Here is a 16,307-nt window from a genome sequence, read left to right on the forward strand (position 1 = left end):
GGCCTAATAATGAGATCACAAACACAATAACTCCGCAATACTCTAGCACCTATATGTATTTATTGGGATAATGTTTGTTATCATTAATTAGATAAAACAATATCAAAATAGTTTTCCAAGACACATATGGCCAATAGAAGAGACGTATGGGGTACGGTTGTGCAAGGGGGCACGAGCCCTCCCCTCCCATTTTTATACGCTATAATAAAATGTGAAAGAAATATTCTCATTAGCAAGAAATAAAGAAGTGCAGGTGTCAGAATTTTGAGGAAGTGCTTTGATTGTGTTTTTGTAAAACGTACGCCGCTATGTATGTAATTTTTTCAATGCTCAAAGGGTTTCAAGGCAGCATTCAAACATGGAATTCGCTTGCCAGCCAACATTTCGGTAAAATTACGAATTATTATGCACCGTACAATTACTACGTTACACATGATATTTCTGTCTCTTCAAAAGGAAAATGAATATATTTTACTATTAACAATATGATTATATGAAATACAATCGGGGGCAGTGCTACATGGAGAAAGGGGCGATCGCCCTTTCCTTACAAATTATATAAAATTATATAAAATAAAACAAGGGGGAGGGTAGTCCGGTTCAGTTATAAAAGCTGCTTTACAACGGAGCCCCCACCTGTACAAACAGATATAGAACATAAACATGATTATCAAATATGCACAAAACAAATAAAAATTAACATTAAATATTACAAAATGCATAAAATAAAATAAAATGAGTGATGAAAAAGAGGGAGGAAAATATAATACAATACAGCTATGAAAGAAAATAACTTATCTTGGATCATCTTGTCCCTCCTTCTCATCCCTGTGCCACCTCTGACACCGTAAGATATAAATAAACAGAAAATTAAAATTAAAATTAATTTACTTGACTTGCTCTAATTTTCAATTCTATTTTGATCATCTTATTTTTATATTATGATAGAAATGGTTTCTTAAAAGCAGGGATCCGATGGTGTTTGTAAAACCCCTTTTACTACATTTTGACGTTTATGGACAGCAGTACCATACCGTACAACTGCATGGTTCGAAACAATGCAAATATGAATTCTCTTAAAGAGGAGACGAATATAAACATGCCAGAAAGGAATCCACGGCTCCTTGTAACTGTAGTAAATCCACATGATGTGTCATCGTTATAATTCTGAGGGGTACAGATGTGTTAATACCCTAGTAATGTTGTCTAAAGAAAATGGTGGTATACGTTAAATTTTTTATATTTCAAGGTAATAAATTATAGAATGTAAAATGTTATAAAGGCGAAAACTAGAGCTCGTAAAAGAGTGATATCATCTGAAGATTTTAATGGTGTTACTATTATTGGTCGAGGTACTTACATGTATATGTTTATACCTCCTCGTCTCTTTAAAAGACTACGATTCTCATGTAGCAAATTCCTTTACCTTCAAAGCCTGTCTAAAAATTGGTATGTGTTCCATAGTTTGAATAACACTGGAGTATCGTCTTACATTCAAAAATTACAAAAGGATGGCAATAGTTACATTTTTGATATCGATTTTTTATTGTGAAAAAAAGTTGATGCTACATTTTGAAATTCATTTTACATTTCAAGATGTTACAATCTTGAACGTATATTCATAAAATTTGTAAATATTAATTTAGGGATTCTCTTCGTTTTGAAAAGATATTTTCTTTAAATATGAAAACCTAAAACATTTAAAGGAGAAAATGTGTCAAAGAATCACATGACGTAGTGTATCTTCAACTGGGAGGTATATAGGGTCCTCAGTATTAGATTATACTAGAGAAACGTAGGAATCTCAATTCTGGACATTAAGTATCTCCAATGTAAAGTTGAGAGAATGTGGGTCTTTTTTTTATTTTAACATTCAATGTTATCCTGTCTTATTCATTTTGTCCTGTCAAGGATGTTCATAAGATGTTCCACTCCGTATGGAACGTAATGCTTTGTCGAGAAAATACTGCAAACCTCTTTGCGGATGACATCGAACTCGATCACAACAACTGGACTCATTTACGAGTAAAAGTCAGTACTAGTAAAAAAACACTTCCAATTGAATATTTAACTGTTAAATTTTAAATAGAGGATCTTGAAACTATTGTATTCTCTTGGCATACAAATGCGTCTCGATCAATACAGATTCCTTGGCCTGTATGATATGGGGTCTATCGTGAAGATGAGGCCAACCAGTCGACAGTCTTTTTAAAATACATTCTAAGTGTCACCCTATGAAATTCCATGCTCCACAAAATGGTGTTTCTTTCATTTTTCTGATCGTTCCTTTTCATCAACCCAAGACCGCCGCGTCTAGACCTTTCATTTTGCCTATACCTAATCCAATTAGTCTTCTTGATAAAGGCAGATGCTTTGACTTATGTAGCAAGGACTTGACGGGTACTATCCACAGGATGAGTTTTTGTCAAAGAAATAAAGTCACCTGTCAGTGCCCCGACAACAAAGACGGCTCCACGTCTTTCTTGGTACATTGCAGCAGGTTCTTACGATGGTCATCAGGTGTTGTACAGTGCTCTCTTTCCTATTGATGAAGACATAAACAAGCGGATCCAAAAGGGAATTCGCGTATGCCATCCACATGGTGACGGCAGCCCAGGAATGACTAGCGGGTGGGAAATGTGGGAAGTGTATGATGCAGTACGGTGCCCAACAGAATATCGTGGTGAGTATCAGCATGGCACCTGTATTGGGGAAAAAGCAGAGTGTGGAGAGTTTGTTCTTAGCCTCTACATGCATTTCCACTGCGAACATTAGTATATTCATTTTCATTAGAGAAATTGATTCTTACCCATTACACGACTAGCAATTCTTTTCGGGGTGAAGACCGGGGGCCGTTTCATAAAGCTGTTCGTAAGTTAAGAGCGACTTAAGACGACTAGTGAACCTTTCTTACGCGCTTAGCCATCGCCAATGAATATACCATTTACCACAAGAAAGGATCACCAGTCGTTCTTAAAGTCGCTCTTTAATAACTTACGAACAGCTTTATGAAACACCCACCTGCTTGTCAAAGCAATGTCAATATATATTATTTTTCTGAACAATCATTTGACAAACATCAAGCAAGCAACGCCTTAAATTCATTGCACTGTGTTCAAACGACTGTTTGATGCTTGGGTTTCTTTCCTTTCAGTCATGGAATCAAAATTAATATCTATAAAGGTCAATTGCAATTTTATCAAAATTGCAGGTAGGTCGATCAGCAAGCAAGGTGTCTGTCAGCTACTGCTTAATGGACTACTCTTGGCTATATCCCTGAAAAACAAAACGTTAAGAGCCCCATGCTGTGCTTTAAACATCTGAATTAATTTGTGAATATTTACCTGTCAGTGCCACCCGTTTTTCTACGCTTAGTTTCCTTGCTGACATCTTATTTAGGATATTGTCATGATTCACACTTTGGTCCGAGTCCGCGTGCCTCCTCGTACGCTGATCATGCTCTTCTGTCTTCGATTCGGTTTGAGCTGAACCAGTCCCACGCTGACCATTGGCACTGCTGGATGCCTGGGTTCCTGAGTCACCTATCGGTAAGATCGGTAAGGACTGTGTCGGTGATAGACTGCACCTCTGTCCAGAAATTACATAGGGTCCTGGTCCCACAATCCTGGGTTCATACTTGTCTACGATAACATCACGAAGATGGAGACTGTCGCCGTGAAATCCTCGGTTCACACGTGCTTCAGAGATACCGTCACTGTTGTGCTTCCCTAGGTTTGGATGCTCGGCGTTTACATTCGGCTGAAGCATTTGATTGTGATGTGTGGGGCATCCTGCATTCGGCCTAAGATTTGTTGAACCCTGCGGGCTTCCGCTGGATCTGGACCCTGATAGTTGCTTGGATATTTTCCCGCTGGTTTTCATACCGTCGTAAACGCGGAGCTTCCGATCGCTCTTCCGGATGTGGTAGATGATGCATGCGTAGCAGATGATCATCACGGGCACTGTTACACCGAAAATAACCGTGAACCAGATATAGAAGTAACTATGCACGTTCCAACTCGGAGAGCAATGGTGGGTATTCTCGGTGTACTCGAATGCAGAGAGGAACTCAAACGTCGGTGGCAAGGTGATTGTGACACTGACTACCCAAACGAAAGCAATCATGCAGTACACTCGATTTCGAGTTGGTGGAAAACGGGTCGACCAGACAATGGAGATGTAACGATCAACGGCGATGCACATGACGTTGGTGAAATTGCCAACGCTACACGTGATGGCACAGAACCCATTGATCTGTATAGGAATTACGAAAAGTAGATAATGTCACGACTCAATAGAAATACTATAATGATCTACATAGACCACTTTACGGACGTTGTTGGATGATTCTTACTAAGATCTAGTAATCATCGTAATCAGGGTTGGGAGATCCCTTATCTTGAACTGTTATTAGTGATCCTTTGTCTTCAGTCAAATTTACAGGCATTGCAAATTTCTGATTAAACGGACAAAACAAAATTTTGCCTATTAGTTAAATGACTTTTATACCAATCTATTTGGCTTGGAGTAGATGAGGAGTTGTTAAGGATCGGTGCTGACTCTATTAATATTTGATGTAAAAAATTGTGTGAGGTCAGATTTGAGTCGTAGGGAAATCGTTGTAGAGTCGGTTTAGATTCAGTAAGGATTCGATGTATGAAAAAAAAAATATTGGTAACCATTTTCATGTTTTTGGAGTTAGTTTTAGTCATTGTATAATGGGTATAGCGTATGATAAACAGTATTAAGAGGATATGTGTGGTCTGGACTCGATATGACGCTAATAATGTTTTTATGTTGCAGTGGGATCATTGTTGAATAACATTTTGTCGACGTAGCATAATAAAAACAAAGTTCAGGTTCTTGCATTATCCACCCTCGTATTGATATTGTCACACTGATATATTTTCTTCGCTGATGGTATTGAAACGTTGAGTGCTGGTTGTCAACATCCTGTTCATAATACTATTCAAACCAATTCCTGAAGTATGGGAATAACGGACAGAATAAATGCGCAGTAAATGCCTTTAGATATTTAAACTTTTATATCAAAGCGCAAAATATTCACTTAACCAAATGGCCAACTCGAAAAATGAGTTTAGTTGAAGAGTTCATTTCATTTATCGTAGAATCTAAAACCTCACCTTTTTACATTTAAATAAAAATACATGACATTGTTTGACAGTGTGAGTGTGGGATGGAATACTTAATACCAATCGTATTAAACTATTACCATAAAACACTCCTAAAAATCCGAAAAGCGGTCGATCCTTACATGCTGATTTTGGTACTAATATCAAAGCACCTTTTTAGTTATACATACAATTTATTCTTCATTCACATCATATCGCTCAAAGGAGATTCCGCGAGCTTGTTTACATACCATGTGTTGGAATGCTCCCCAGGGAGTGGAGAAGGTGCATACATTGTATGCAGGCATGCAATGATCCGATGACCGGGGTAATAATATGTCTGTAAAAGCGCTTAGAGACGTCGTTCCGATGTATTAAGCGCTATATAAATGCGTAATATTATTATTATTATTATTATTACCATAATCTCATTATGTGTATAATAAATGTTAATGAAATTTAAAAACTTCTCATAGACAAAGCTTTTGACCAGCAAATTAAAGATATCTTCGATAGATTACCGGTCAAGGAACTAAGTGTAGGTTACAATGTATCAGTGTAGTCCATAGTTAATTAAATTAGATATTAACCCATTAATCAATTTAGAAGGACTCTGTTCCGGTTTTCACAATAAGACAAATACAGTCAGAAGTGAAAGAAAAGATTAAATTCTTTAATTAAGTCTTCTGCAGAAAACAACGAGAGTCTTATTTCCCTCTACGGTTTTCCGGTACGAAACACATTGTTTCAGGGTGTTTATTTTATATAAAGAAGGCCTATTCATTATGGACGTTTATGCCAGCTGTATTGATATTGATAAATAAGTTGATAATCGTATTGACGCTGTCCGTGTCAATACAATTACTAATAGACTCAAATGAAAATACGAGTTTCAGTTTCAGTTTAGTTTATTTCACTTCCATTTTCTGATAATAAACATAACAAACATATATACATATGTATGAATGTACATGACAGAATAAGTGTCATAAGAATACTTCAATAATTAATTAAGAAATTCGTAGGAAATAGTCGGAGTATATATAATTCTTTTTGTTCCAAACACATTTTGATAATTAGACAAATTATAGATTACAGTTAGCATGTGAAAATGAAAATGAGGGACTTATTAAAAAGCAAAGCTTGTAATGGTAAGTCCGTTGGGGTAAATTTATAGTAATCTTCAATCGTATGTAATTGACCCCTTCTACACTTTTTCCCAAAAATGCATTCTTTCTCAATACATTCTTATGCACCATCACTTTATTGTATATATATTACATCATTTACGCAAACGAGAGTTTTTTTTTCCCCATTAGCCATTCCCCATTTAAGAAATGAAGACATTCTTTAAAAAAAATCTCAAATTCACTATTTGAGAGATTTGAGAAATCGGCAACATAAATCAATAATAGTTCAATGCAAACTCTTTTTTGTTTTTAAAATTGGAAACCCATTTCCTCAGTTATATGTGCATCTAGTGAGTTCTTCAAAAATCACATACCCACACAATAGCACACCCAAAGAGCATACCCATATAACAATGCACATCCCACACCCACAAATATATACATCAGACCATTGCATCAGACACCCATACACGAATACACAAGCACAAGACAACGCTTGTTTAGGAAACTATTTTTAAAGGCAAAGAACCAAAGTCCTAAATGTCTGTAATTGAATTTTTTAAAAGGAAACAAGTTACCAAAGAAGGGAGGGGGATTCTCAGTGGCAACTAAGGGCTAACAACTAGACTCACGATTCACGATTCTTTTTATTAATTTTCAAATTTTCGATATCTATACTTCATTTTTTTAATTATGTAATTCCATTATGAATGTCTGTAAAGTTTACCAGTTCTTTACTCTGATCAATATTGTGATATTTTGAGATTCTTTAATGCGATTCTTATCCAATCTGACATAGCTGTTACACTTACTTTTGAAGATTATGTTACCAGTTTCAAAAAACCTGTTATGATAACAAATTTGCAATAACAGTTAAAAGCTACTGAAATCATCCAATCTGATTGGGTAAAAGACAATTTTTTATAGAGGTTGTGCATTTTTTAATCATAATAAGCCTTTATGAAACACGACCCTTATCTTTTATTTAACCTGAATTGAATGAAATGAAACCTACCGTGCAGATAGTCGCGTTATTCCTCAAAAGGTACCCATCATCGAAAATGGCTGCTACGGAGAACGTCATGCTGAAGAGAGTGATTCCAAGATCAATGACGTTGAGGTTGGCGATCAGGAGGTTGTGATGGTTCTTCCTCAGCTTCTTCGACGTCAAGATCTGCGTCATGGCCAAGATGTTTGTGAAGAACGATGCGATCATGATGATGACGAGGGTAACAGCTTCCGATATCGCTTGGGGACTGTTCGTTTCGTGTAACGGCGGTGACTCAGGGGTGGCATTTGTCACGTTCAGGGTCTCAAATTTGAGACTATCCATTGCTGCAAACTCTTCTGATATAGCACTTATATTTATGGGATGAATCGTAACTTAACAATTACTTGTTTAAACATTCTTTCTTGTTATACCGATATAGATAGCTCATAATCCGCAAAATCAAACTATGGTTTATTTCCAACTGAAAGGCGTAGACAGGCCACTGGGGTATATTCTCTCAGATTCGGGATCACACGTTTTCCTCATTTTGCTGTTAGTCTGTTAATGTCCACGATCCTGATCACATGCTTGATGTATAGGTATATTCATTGATCCTTTATCCTCGAGCAGAGACCCAATTTACAAATGCTAGCTGTTAAATTACCACGTCTTTGTATGGGTTTCTAAGGAAATGTAATATTTTAAGAGTCACACCATGGAGGCGGACAAATAGATACCGTATTTTCGATCGTATATGTGACAATGAATCGAGTATCAAGATGTGAGATCAAAATGGATTGCAAATAAAAATGTCATAAGCCGCTACCAGCGTATTGCGTTTCTAGTAAACCGTGATACTGAATTTCATCGTTATTGTGTTTATTACTGGCGTCCATTTCATGACTACGAGTAATTATTTCAAAATCCTGTTTGCACAATCACTTGTGTGGAGACATCGGTTCTTGTCGTGACTAAAATGTCAACTGTCCTTCAAAGAGCTACACCCAACGTCGATTTTAATCTGTACGAGCAACGAAAAGATGAATTAAGTTACATTTGTTTTCTGTAAGCATTTCCAAAGATTATTATTTAATCCCATAAATTTTCAGGACAAATAAACCTTAAGAAACGAAACATTAATCGGTTAACGAGTAAATAGGCAAAGAACATTTGCACTGTAATATATATATTATATTGTGAAAGAAATGAATGGAAAATGGTAGGCGTAGCTTAAATCAAGGTTCCACAGAGCTATCTGTCCTTTGGAAATATTGGTGATGCCAAAAAATGCCTCTGCCGGGATTCGAACCCAGGCCCCCAGCTTTGAACGCCGGTGCCTTAACCACTAGACCGCAGAAACGGGTTATGGCTAGGGCGACCCCGATCCGATTGACCGTCAGACAAACAGATTTTCGACACCACCAATTAAATTTCCTTTGTCTGAAATTTATGTATGTATCTTTATATATATATATATTTTTTTATATATATATACAAATATATATATATATTTATATATATATATATATATTATATATATATGTATAAATATATATATATATATTCGACTGTGGAAAACGAACCGCAGCACGCCACAAGAAAGTCATCACTTGGACAACAGACCGCCTGAAGATCGCTATACGCGTGAAACCCAGGGTAGCGGATCCAAGGTACGCTCAACATGATACTTGCTCTACCCCACGGTATTGAGCACTTTCCAATACTCCAATGAACTGAATTTATCCTTAATTCCATATATATATATATATATATATATATATATATATATATATATATATATATAACATAAATAGTCTGCTTTGGCATATAAGGAATAAAAATAATCACAATTGGTTTAGTAAATGCCGTAGATATAAAATCGAAGATTAAAAAAAAGGAGAATAGCTCTCAAAAATGAAAGGTAAAGTCACACTCTTCGTCAGTGCCCATCATGTGGCAAAAAAAGATAATTAAAAATCCGTTTCTGAAACAGTCGTGAAAAACATATTTGTTCATGGGCATACGGATTGTGAAACTCACCTTTCAAAGAAACGGATTTTGAATTCTCTGTCTTGCCTTTCAATTTTTGAGAGCTATGCTCCTTTTAAAATCTACGATTTTATTTCTACGGCATTTACTAAACCAATTGTGATTATTTATTCCTTATTATGCCGAAGCAGGCTATTTTTATTTTTACTCAGGTACTTTTACTGCTAAACCTGGACTGTTGGCGGTGAGGCCCTTTTCAAATTTTCCTATTTTAGAGCCGGAGATTCGCTATTGTCATCTTGCAGTCATGGCAACGCGTCTTTAGATGCGCCTTTTACAGTGCACTTCCTCCATCAATCGTCTAAAAAATGTATTATGATGCAACAGAAAAGAGCGGTATGATGAAAAGTCGTTGCCAATCAAATCATATAAAAATTAAACTTTAGAGAGGAGATCTAAGCCTTGGTTTAATGATAACTGTTATAATTCGGTATGAAAAAACTTCAAAAGAAAAACAAAGTTTCAACCTAACTGAAAATCTTGAAGAAAAGAAACGCATGTATGGCAGTGAGTCCAAACTTCGCGTGTGTTCATACTTTGCGGACGGCCATTATCTAAAAAACTAGTCAATGTCCTTAAAATCTGACATTATCAACGTAAAAAGCGACCTAAAATTACCCTTTGGCGTAAGTTTTTTTAGGATGAGTTCAGTATTCATGAAAATATTGGCAAAAGATCGGCAAAATTGTCACCGCTAGCGCCAGTTCCGAAGAAATCTGAATTTCTCATCAAGCATCTTGATATCATCATTTTGCAAGCAGATATCAAAAAATTGTGAGTTAAATGTGGTACTAACCGATTCTATAGCTTTTTGCCGTCAATCTGATATAAACCTTACACCTTTTGAGCTTGAGTTTTTATTCAAACCTCCACAAAACTTTGGTCCGCGAAGTTAGGTCACACTTTTTCAGAACGGATTTCCAGCACAGCGAGCATTCGTCAATAATTTTATAGTTTACGATCTTGCCGTCAATTTGAAAGCTATTATTTGAATTGGTTTTTGAATGAAATGTAAATATTTTTGAATGAATTTTAGCCTTATTGATATTTTTTAAATGTCCGCGAATTTGGACCCCCCATCATATAAGAAAGCGAAAACAATTCCAAATCAGAATTTTATCATAATCTGTACCAAGAATTAAGAGGTTTGAAAAATAAACAACCACGTGAATATTGGAAACTTATCAATGCATGACCCTATTCACAGCTGTTTTAAATCATTGCCTGAACTCATATCTAGAAGACTGAAAAGATTGGAAATGAACAAGCTGGGTTTAGGAATAATCATTCAACTCTCGATCATATTTTTACTTTACATTCGTTACTTGAATTATATCTGGCATAGAAAGGGTATACTGTGCGTTCATCGATTACCGTAAGGCATTTGATATTGTTGATAGGAAATCACTTTGGAACAAATTACTTTTAAGTGATATAAATGGAAACTTTTTCAAAGTGGTCAATAATATGTACACACGGGCTAAATCGTGTGTCATCAAAGATGTTTTTAAAAAATCAAGCCTATTTGACTGTAATATAGGAGTGCGTCAAGGAGAAAAATTATCACCTTTACTATTTGCTATGTTCATAAACAATTTTAAAGAATTTATCAGTGAACGATATGATGGTCTTGATGTTTTACCCGACTGGGCGTTGTGGCGTGCGCCTGTAATCCAAGCTGTGTGGGGGAAGTTACAAATTGATGCAGAGGTTCGGGGTTCGAGCCCTGGTCACGTCTTTCGGATGGTGACGTTAAAAGTCGGTCCCAGACGTAAATAATCATATCTGATTGATACACGTCTGACAAAACTCAAATACACACACCCGAGAAGCTCGAGTCATTATTACAAGATCATGGAATTGATGTGTATACATGAACTTGTTTACATTACTTATGCAGAAGAGACCATTGTCCTTGTCAAATCTGAACAAGAAATTCAATGTGCCCTCAATGCAGTATCAGATTTTTGTGAAAAATTATATTTATGAATAAAGACAAGACAAAAATTGTTATATTCTCCCGTGGCAATGTGAAAAAACTTATTTTTTACATCTAATAACCAGGCTCTTGAAGTAGTAGATGACTATGTATATCTTGGAATTATCTTCAATTATAATGATTTATTTCGAAAAGCTCAAACTAAACAACTGAATTAAGCAAGAAGAGCAATGCAAAGCATGTTGAATAAGATTAGTGATCTTGATTTACTAGTGGATATACAAATTTAATTATTTGATCAACTTGTTTTACCAATACTCCTTTATGGGTAAAAAATAAGGGGTGTTGAATTGATTAGAGATCGAGAAGTATTTCACATGAAATTTTGCAAGCAGATCCTTTAAGTTGATTAATCAGCGACAAACTGCATGGTTTTAGGCGAACTTGGAAGATTCAAATAAGATTCAAAAGATTCAAACAATAGTAAAACAAAAATGTCTGGTAAGAGTAACGAGATTGTAAAGATACTTTTTTTTATCAAGGTATATATCAGACAAGTTGGTTAACGAAGATAAAGCAAACTCTTGATAGATTGGGTATGACAAGTTTATATGACATGTCTGATTCCTCGAGCAGATTTTGGTAAAACAAGATGTAGATTCCATAAAGGATTCACACTTGCAAAGTTAGTTTTCGTTTATATACGAAAACTCTCAGTGTGTAAACTACAAAACATTTAAAGAAAATCTTCGTCCAGAAAGTTACCTCATTAATCTGAATAAGAAAGATAGAATTAGATTCCGTTGTGGAAATCATCGACTTCCTATTGTCTCAGAAAGATATGAAAACAGTCGAAGAAACATGAGGCTTTGTACATTAAGCAAATTTCATTCAATTGGGGATGAATTTCACTATCTATTCATTTGTCCTTCTTTTGCTGAAAAACGAAAGTTTCATTTAAAAAAATATTACTCTGAAAGACCGAATACACTCAAAATGAATGAGCTAGAAATCCGTTTCAACCTTGTAAAATTTTAAAAGAAAATTATTTTTCGTTTCTAAATAAGTTATGCTCGAAATTCAATATTTTGAGCTTTAAATTGAAATGAAATAGTAGTATCACAGCCAATGATATGCTGATGCCATTACTTGCCTTCTGTTAGACATATGTATATGCTAATTATAATTTTAAAAAGCTGGATTTTTTAAAGCTTCAGTGCATTAATCCATTATTTCAAGTGTTGTTATCAAATTTGCTACTCTCAAAATAAAATATTTTGAGAATTTTAACTGGTATAATAGCCAACGATATAAGGATGTCTTTACTTGCATTTCTCTTTTTTTGATATGTAAATCTTGATTAATTTTTGAAGCTTCCGGGTAGTATTTCAACCGTAATTATCAAATTATTTTCGATGATAAAATTTATGTTTTTTTTTTTTTTTTGGTTGAACTTTTTAGAAAGTGTACTCTAAATGATTTTGTACACTTGTATGATTGTTTTCTCCAATACTCACTGCATGGGTGACATGGAATAAATGTCATTTTTATTGTCATATCAGTGCATTGATTTCTTTTAAATGTGAGTTTTTAATCCGTATGCCCATAAACAGACGTGTTTTTCACCACTGTTTCAGAAATAAATTTTGAATTCTCTTTTTTTTTGTCACATCATGGGCACTGACAAAGAGTGTGACTTTACCTTTAATTTTGGAGAGCTATACTCCTTTAAAATCTACAATATTATTTTTTTACGGCATAACAATTGTGATTACATACCTTGGAGGTAGCGCATCCAAGGTACGTTCAACATTCTACTTGGACTATATACCCCACGGTATCGAGCACTTTTCCACTATCCAATGAACTGAATTGTTCATATAGAAATGAATAAATATGTATATATATATATATATATATATATATATATATATATATATATATATATATATATATATATATACAATGTCGCTAGAAATTAATGAACCCCACCACAAAATTTACTCCTAGTGTTAAACGTAGACAACAACACTACTATGTCCGGCGAGCCCAGAGAAACAAACTACATGAAATGTAATATCTAATTACCTGACTTCACAATCAAATGTTTGAAATATGTCAGAATTTGAACACTTTTAACTATGTCCATTTTCTGGTGGGGTTCACTAACTTTTAGCACCAATGTATGCATACTAATGTATAAACGCAAATGGATACAAATAAAATTTTATACATAGAATAAATGAAAAGATATCATAAATTTATTTTAAAAAACGATGAACAGTTTTTTTTAATTTGATGAATCTCTTTGAGATAGAGAGACACGCACACACAGTTTCAATGCATATATATATATTTTTTCACGTGTTTTGAAAGTTTTTAGTATAAATATTCCCCATAAAAGTAATACACCATCAATCAACCACTCTGAAAGAGTGAGAAATCTTACAATATTGACCCATTCACTTTATTCTCATTGAAGGTGAGCATGATATATGGTATCCAAAGTGTATCCACACGTCTAGGATTTCTAGCTTGCAAACACGCAAACATGGGAAATAAGAATATCGAGTTCCTTTTCAAATGAAAAATATTAAAAAGAACGTTCGTGATCATGTATGTATAATCCCTGTTAGTTGTTGGATCGAAGACGCACGTGACACAATATCTTAAGAAGTCTAAAGAATAATCTTGAAAACTTTCATGATTTTTGCTAGAAGTTTTTAAGTTATATCCCACCCCTCCCTTAAAAAAATTGAAAGGACTGCTGATTGATCTGCGGACGATACTTTCAAGTTTTCTTTTGGTAACATTCCCCCCCCCCCCCAAAAAAAAAGCCCACCATTGTACTAAAATAAAAATTTCGGCCCTTTTTCTCCCGTTTTTTACAAGGTTTTATTCTGCTCATGATATTTGATATTTATAATACATTCCTCATTTTGTCTTCAATTATAGCTTCAATATCACCCAATTAAAAACCATAATGTTTTCACACTGTATTCCACCAATGTAATAATCCATATTGTTATTTCCCCTAAAATCTTAATAAGCATGCCTTCAGTTGAACACGAGTTTGTCTTTCATAATTGTAGGTAAATCAATATTGAATGATTATGATTATAATATTGAAAAAGGCTACTTCTATATAAAAAAGAGAGATAGATTAAATACACTTACAAAACAAAAAGCAAATACAAGCTTACCGTTTAGCGGGAGTCGCCGCAATCTCTCCAACACCACGCAGAAATCTCATCTCCTCTACTCCGACGGGCAACAACTCATTTTATGGACGCATTTATAGCGACGTCACAGATTATCTTAAAAGTAAGTTACTCAGCTTCATTAACTTTTGAACCTTCTATAGCTGATATTGCCCTGATAATTTGAGCCGTCCAAAACAAACATCCTCAATGAGATTAAGCAGGATTTGTACACAGTTATGAGACGTAGTAGTAGTAATTAAATTTTGTGTTTTATGTCAATTCCCCAATTCCAATTTACTAATGGTACGTATACATCATTCTGATGTTCACATGGTCTGGTTTTACTTTTAAGTTTTTGAGCAGGTGTAAAAGTATACAAATTATGATATAATGTTGAATTATTCAATTATTAAACATTGATATAAAAAAGCAGTTGGAAAAGATAGATTTTGATTTTTTCCATTTTTTTTAAAATAATTTTTCTTGTTTTGATATGGTCAGTGACTTAATTTCTAATCTGCTGTATGTTTTAAAAGCAAGTTACCAGTCATCCTCTTTATATTTCATGATTAAGTCGTTGCCGGGCAACTTTGCTATTGGAAATCAGAGTGACACAAACGAATTTAGCTTGATTTGATTTGACCAACGACGGAATGAGTATAGTGAGAAGAAGCTTCGAGCTAAAAGAACGTGTCCGCAAGGAGGGAGAGATTTGGACGGCGACGGTCGAGATGCACTTCCTGTTTTAAAATCATCCTGCGCATGATTCCTGGGGCCCGTTTCATAAAGAACTTACAATTGTTGTAACTTTACCATTATGGCAACTACAATGGTAACAGGGCTCATCAGCCAATCAGAATCATGGTTACCATGGTAGTTGGCATAATGGCAAAGTTACAACAGTTGCAAGTCCTTTATGAAACGGGCCCCAGGTTTTAATGACATTCGAATGATGTATGTTTATGGGCCAGGTGTTGTTAACAGAAGCTTCGAGTGTACTTTGTGTGTAGGGAATATTTGAGGATGATGATGTTGATGATCATGGTGATGATGATGATGATGATGGTGGTGTTGGTGGTGATGGTGACAGTGATGATGATGATGGTGGTGGCCACAATTGAATTGTGACTTGTGACTGTTGGGTAGTCATCATTGCTTAGTTTTCGCCGATCCATCGTCAAGCTTTCGTCATAAGTCGTAAACGCCCTTATTCTCGCGCAAAATACGGAATAATGCTAAGGTTGGAGATAATTAAAATTTTCGATGTACTTTACAGGTCATACGTGTGAAGCAGCATTCCAAATCTGATTCTTGTATCAGGCTAAATATTTACTTGTAATAGACTGACGTTTTGTTTTAATAAAAGTAACCCCCGATATGTTATACCAAAGTTAGCATTTTTCTCCAACAATTCAAAGCATAATTGAATAGATTAAAACAACTGATTAGTTTCCGTTTTGTAGACTTCCGGTATGATTTAAAAATCAAAACGGCTAACACGTTACAAAGTCACTAACCCACTGCATTATTTCACTTATTATTCATGCAAAAGCTAGCAATTTGCACACCTGGGTGAAAATAATGTCAAACCAAGCGATAGGAAGTTGAGGAGTGCCCCCATGCAGGGATCAATATTGGACCCTTTCTTGTTCCTATTTTGCATTAATGATAAACAGTAAAGCATACTATCTTGCTGTATATTAAACAGGACATTATAGACGCAGAGATGAAAATATATTATGTTGGGTTCATAAATGTTAAAGAACTTTTAATAACTACACAAATAAAGATATGTGACACAGACACGGGATACACTGTAGCTCTTTTCAATGAGTTAAGGAATCTAATTTGTAGGCGTATGTT

The 16,307-nt window shown here is 35.0% G+C and overlaps 1 protein-coding gene across 2 annotated transcripts; it reads right to left on the reverse strand.

The window, feature by feature from the left end:
• Nucleotides 1–38: 38 nt before the first annotated feature.
• Nucleotides 39–14,653, reverse strand: LOC129268755 (tyramine receptor 1-like). 2 transcript variants are annotated; one of them, XM_054906291.2, is made up of 4 exons: nucleotides 14,445–14,653; nucleotides 7,278–8,274; nucleotides 3,345–4,254; nucleotides 39–2,702 (listed from the first exon to the last, which is right to left on the reverse strand). In XM_054906291.2, exons 2-4 carry the CDS (start codon nucleotides 7,593–7,595, stop codon nucleotides 2,440–2,442), a joined length of 1,491 nt encoding a protein of 496 aa, XP_054762266.2. In that variant the 5' UTR covers nucleotides 7,596–8,274; nucleotides 14,445–14,653; the 3' UTR covers nucleotides 39–2,439. The 2 variants fall into 2 exon arrangements, with proteins under 2 accessions (XP_054762266.2, XP_063954022.1); XM_064097952.1 differs by having other exon boundaries at nucleotides 14,419–14,500.
• Nucleotides 14,654–16,307: the final 1,654 nt, after the last annotated feature.

This window comes from Lytechinus pictus, chromosome 1 (genome assembly GCF_037042905.1).
Source record: "Lytechinus pictus isolate F3 Inbred chromosome 1, Lp3.0, whole genome shotgun sequence".
NCBI lineage: Eukaryota > Metazoa > Echinodermata > Echinoidea > Temnopleuroida > Toxopneustidae > Lytechinus > Lytechinus pictus.

Excerpts from the sequence above, each read along its gene's own strand:
- LOC129268755 (XM_054906291.2), bottom strand. The coding sequence starts at position 7,595 with ATGGATAGTCTCAAATTTGAGACCCTGAACGTGACAAATGCCACCCCT. Across the intron at positions 4,255-7,277 it reads ATAACGCGACTATCTGCACG|ATCAATGGGTTCTGTGCCAT; the intron begins GTAGGTTTCATT and ends ATTCCTATACAG. Across the intron at positions 2,703-3,344 it reads AAAACGGGTGGCACTGACAG|GTGCCATGCTGATACTCACC; the intron begins GTAAATATTCAC and ends TCCCCAATACAG.